The sequence below is a fragment of the Nicotiana tabacum genome, chromosome 15, assembly GCF_000715075.1.
Source record: "Nicotiana tabacum cultivar K326 chromosome 15, ASM71507v2, whole genome shotgun sequence".
Classification (NCBI taxonomy): Eukaryota; Viridiplantae; Streptophyta; class Magnoliopsida; order Solanales; family Solanaceae; genus Nicotiana; species Nicotiana tabacum.
In genome coordinates, this window is record NC_134094.1 from 16,614,115 (window position 1) to 16,619,472 (window position 5,358).

At 32.1% G+C, this 5,358-nt stretch overlaps 1 protein-coding gene across 1 annotated transcript; it reads left to right on the forward strand.

Annotated features, from left to right (window-relative positions):
* The first annotated feature begins 3,862 nt into the window (after positions 1-3,862).
* On the forward strand, positions 3,863-4,531 carry LOC142169538 (uncharacterized). Its single transcript, XM_075231408.1, has one exon. It carries the CDS (start codon positions 3,863-3,865, stop codon positions 4,529-4,531), a length of 669 nt encoding a protein of 222 aa, XP_075087509.1.
* Positions 4,532-5,358: the final 827 nt, after the last annotated feature.

The following is a 5,358-nucleotide window of genomic DNA, read 5'->3' on the forward strand; positions in this document are numbered from 1 at the left end:
AATTGAGCAGCAAATGGAGGAAAAGGGCTGTAATACTCAAAACGACCGGTCAGGTCTTTACATAATATTTGTTGAACTATTGTTAATTACACACTTTATTCGTCTTTAAAGAAAGAAGAAAGAAAATAGAATTTTGTGTGATAACGTATATATTCATGTTTACCTATATTGTCTTTTATATGTTGCGTTATGTGCATTTTTAATATTTCTGAAATCGTATTACTACAATCACATTGTAATACCTGTCGTAGTCCGACACTTCATTATAACAAAGATTATACGATACTTCAAGTACAAGTTAGAGTATTTTTACATAGGTTTTACACTTTTTTACTTAAAAAAATAGTTTCGCACCACCAAACATAAAATTAATTATAAAAAAAATGATTAAAAAGGCAGTTGAAAAATAAGTCATGATGTACTTTCTCATTATTATATAGTTGTACTCTTTTAGTATTTTCAATTGTGTTAATATATTTCTTTTCTTTCTTATTAATCAAAATTTGAATAATAAGATATATTTATTATATTTCCAAATAGATGATGCAAAAATCTTATTTTTTTGTTATTTGAAATAATAATCGTGATTTTGAATTATTGAAAAAATAATAATAAGTAAATGTGTAGTTTATTCTTCTTTAAAGACATATTTGGATAATTCATTAAAAAATAAGTAATTATTTTTATCACATATTTTTTCTAGTTACATTTGATATGATTGAGATACTCTGGGATGTAGTACCACTTTCTTTACTGTAACTATTTGTTTAGAATTTTTTAAAATAGCTAATTTTATATTTATGTATTTTGAAATTTATGTAATGTTGAATTTTTTATTAAAAATAGAGGAAGTAACCAACTAAATTTGATCATAGAGGGAGAAGTATAATTATACATAATGATACTTCTCATGCTGCCTAATATATAATAATGAAAAAACATCCCCCAAATTAGTTGTCTTAATTTTTTGTTTAGATTATTCTCAAATCATGTTTTATAAAGGGAATTATTTTTATATAATTTTAACAAATTTCAATATCCTATAATAAAAAAGTTACTTGAAACTATATTTTATTCTTAAATATATTTGTTTACTGATTTTATAAAGCGTTCCAATTGAAATTGCAATTTAATGAGAATTTGTATAAAATGATATAAATTGATATTAATATAAGAACATTTTAATAAAAATCTACATAAATTATTGCCACTCTTTTTTAATATTCTTTACACAAAATATTCAGTAAATAAAACAAATGAAATAATTTTTCTTAAGGAGATAATAGAATTATTATATATAAATGTATGTTACCATAGTATGTTTTTATTCAAATGAATGTTTAAAATATAAAATTACCTAATAGATAATTTTTCTAGTTGAAAATACTTATTGAAAAAAATATTTTTTAAACAGTGAAAGTGCGAATAGAGAAGTAATCTACTTTCAAACAAAAAAAAAGTAATAGTAGTCAAGTGGTGTATTTAAAGAAGCAAGTTAAGGTTGGATAGGAAGTGGGGTTCACCTGAAGAATTCAATAGCTTAGGGCCACATTGATTTTGTTTTTTCGGTCATTAGGAACCCATAGGCTACAACCAAGCTTTTGAGCCTACCATACAAGCAAACAATGCAGTTATATTTTTAAATGGTCATAATGCCCTTGGTCAGCCCTTGGTCGACCTCCTCTTCTCTCTTCTTTATAATAGAAATATATATATATATATAGCCATGAGCATTGAGAAGAGTAATAGAGGAGATCAAGATAGGTGAAGTCAGTTTTTCAGTGTGATTTAGCACAAAGAAGTTAACTCCTATTACAGATGAGGAAGTTAGCGCATTTGCTGAAGGAAAATAATTTTCTCTCTTCCTACTAGTTGTACTATTTACCAACATCCTTTAGCAAATCAAAAAGACAAAAGTTAAAATAGTCTAGGATTTTGTGAGACCGGTAGGATCCATTACCTTTAATTAGGACCGTTCAAAATCAAATTGTAACTGATAACTTAATCGTAAAATTAGCTTACTGGGCAAACGGATTAAAATTTAGAATAAAAGTTTATCGACACGAATTACTCAATTTTCTTATCAACTAAATTATTAACTCATTAACATTATTATATTTATATTTCTACCCTTATGTATATAAAGTATCTATCATTAGTTATTAACAGTAAAGGCGTACTTCTTTAAAATAACGAGCAACCACACTCCAAAGTAGTTTCCTTGGTATTATTAAAACTTTTGTTTCCAGTAAAGATGATGAAAATTGAACTTTTGTTTCTCTATTTTATTACAAAAGATAGTACTTTTGTTTCCAGCAAAGATGACATCCTTGAACTTTTGTTTCTGTATTATCACCGCTGAATGAATGAGCATTAAGTAATAGTTGTACACGTGATTTTAGAAGTAGATTGTACTGATCTCATTTTCATTGTCTTTCTCTTAGATTTATTCGATAAACCGTCTAATTCGATCGATGATAATTGCTAACCCGATATCGAATCAACCAATATCTTATCGGGTTGCTAGCAAATTAGTACATTTAAAAGTCGATAATTGATAAGCCGAGTCGTTAACCCTAAATATTGGTCTGATCCGCCTGATAAGCAACACTACCCTTAATAAGAGGTTTTGTTCGAGTTCTGTATATGAACAAAATCTTGGTAGGAGCGCTTCTTCTTTTAATGAGCATTATACAATGGAAATCAGTATGAATCGGGACTCTAATGCGAATAACGGAACAAAAAAGTACACCCGACAATGTATGTTTAGTATAGAAATTTTGATGATTAACAAAGTGTTTTTAGATGCAACGTCCGAAGAACCAGGTCCTCAACGCTGCTTAACTGTTCTAAGAACTAGCTCCTCAGGGTAAAGGACCAGCTCCTGGGGTTGATGATTGTTCGTCTGTGCAAGACAATAACTTTATCTCAAAGTTACTCAGGTCCGAGTTTGGTGGAAAAAGGCTGCTACATATGATAAGGGTTGTTGCCTAATAAGATAAGAATAAATTATTAAGAGACAAGAGTACCAAAACTTGTGGAGTCCTAAAAAGTAGGAGTCCTATCAAACGAGAAGCTGACTATGAATAGGACTCCCAGAAGATCTTCAAGTCCAGGCGTTTAAATACTATCTATTTTGGACTTCTGTGATTATCCTATTACACATCAACCGAAGAACTACATTTTGCACACTCTAGTCGAGTACCACTGTTGTGTTCTTCTTGAGTCGGTCTAGTGAATGTGTTTTAGGAAATTGAGTTGTAATCAAACTGTCACAAACAATTAGTAAGTTGCAGTGAGTGTTTGCTTTACAAGTTAGTGTAACTTGTAAATCAAAAGGTCGTAGTAGGAGTACTGGAGAGTATTGAATTACAGTCTTGTAATTGATATATTTTGGCTCATTATTCTAGTGAAGTTGAAGTTGAAAATCCTACGCAATAGGTCGTGGTTTTTGTACCTTTTGAGCCGGATGATTTTTCACGTAAAAATTGATGTGTTTACTTTATTTCACATTTAAGGAACACTGTATAGAACCAAGTTCTTTAGTAATTCATACGGGTACTCAAACTAACAATTCATATAAGAGTAGGTTCTCTCACACACAAGGCTAACACCTAGAGAGATCTTGGAAGCAAGATGAGTGCTCCGCTCGGAATAAATGAAGGACAATCAACTACAAGACCACCCATGCTCAATGGAAAATATTGCAGTTGGTGAAAAGCAAGAATGGAAGACTTCTTGACAGCTGAAGACTATGAACTATGGACCATAGTGAACCAAGGTCCATTGACTCCTACTAAAAAAAACACAAAATGAAACAGTTCCTAAGGACCCCTCTGAATTTGTGGCAACAGATTGCAGAATGACGGAGAAGAATGCAAAGGCTAAGAAAATCCTTATATGTAGACTTGTTCTTGATAAGTACAACAGAATTTATGTGCGCTTTAATGCAAAGGAGATATGGGATGTACTCCAAACTGCTCATGAAGGAACAAACCAAGTGAAGAGATCAAGGATAGAACTACTTATGAGAAACTATGATCTCTTATCCATAAAGGAGTCTGAGCCCATCCAGAAGATGATTACTAGGTTTACCATAATAACTAATGAATTGAAATCACATGGAAAGGTATTTGCCTCAAAAGAGTTGGTCAGCAAAGTTCTAAGGATTATTCCAGCTTCATGGGAATCAAAAGTCACAGCGATCCAGGAAGTAAAAGAGCTGGACAAAATCTCACTTGATGAGTTGGTTGGAAACTTAATGACTCATCAAATGAGAAAGATAGAACTACACAAGGAAGAACCAAATAGAGATAAGGCCTTGGTCCTTAAGGCGTATATGGAAGATGAATCTGACAGTGATGATCCTGACCTAGCAATGTTTGCTAAGTTCAAGAGTTTCATGAAGAACTCCAAAAATGCATCTAAGAGAGAGACCAGTGGTAAACCTAAGCAGATTGACAAAGCTAATTATGATGGGTGCTACAAGTGTAGCAAGCTAGATCACATGGTTAAGGATTGCCCAATGTGATAAATTGAGTGGAGGAGAGTGAAAGTGATACGGAGGAAGAAAATGAAGATAAGGCTATAAGTCTTTATGCTGTAATTCATGACATCAGGCAGTGCAGACAGAGCCTCCATTATAGCTTGGAATACACATTGGAAGACCTCCTTTATTTGATGGACATCACTATGATGAATGGAAGCTACATATGAAAACGTTCCTTCAGGACACTGACTTTGACCTATGGGTAATTATCAGTCATGGACCAATCCTCCCGACCAAAGTGGATGGTGAAGGTAACAAATTCAACAAGAGAGAAGAGGAATACGAAGATGAAAATCATCAGCTAGTCCAGAAAAATGCTAGACCAAAGGACCTGATTTACAGAAACATGCCCGAAAATATTATCAACAAAGTGTCCTCTTGCATCTCTACCCATGATATATTGAGGACCTTGGAAGCTGACTTTGGAGATGGAAACATCGAAGTGGCGTTGATGGCGATTGAAGAAAGCCAAATAGAAGAAGAAGTGATATGAATGATGGCCATGAGGTTCAGAAACTGAAGATGAAATAAATCATGTAAGTATCTCTAACTTAAAAGAAAACATTCATGTTATATCTAAAAAATAACTGATGGCCATAATTGTGACCATGTTAAGTGAAATGGATAAAATGAATACTAGAAATGATCAGTTAATAAGAAATCTTTCATGTGTCAAACTTGATCTAAAAGAACTTGAATATGACAAAGCTAATCTAGAAGGACATGTCAAAGACCTAAAGAACCAGGTTCTTAAGCTCACTTCTAAAAATGAGAAGTCTCCTGATATACATGGTAAGGAAAAAATGAGT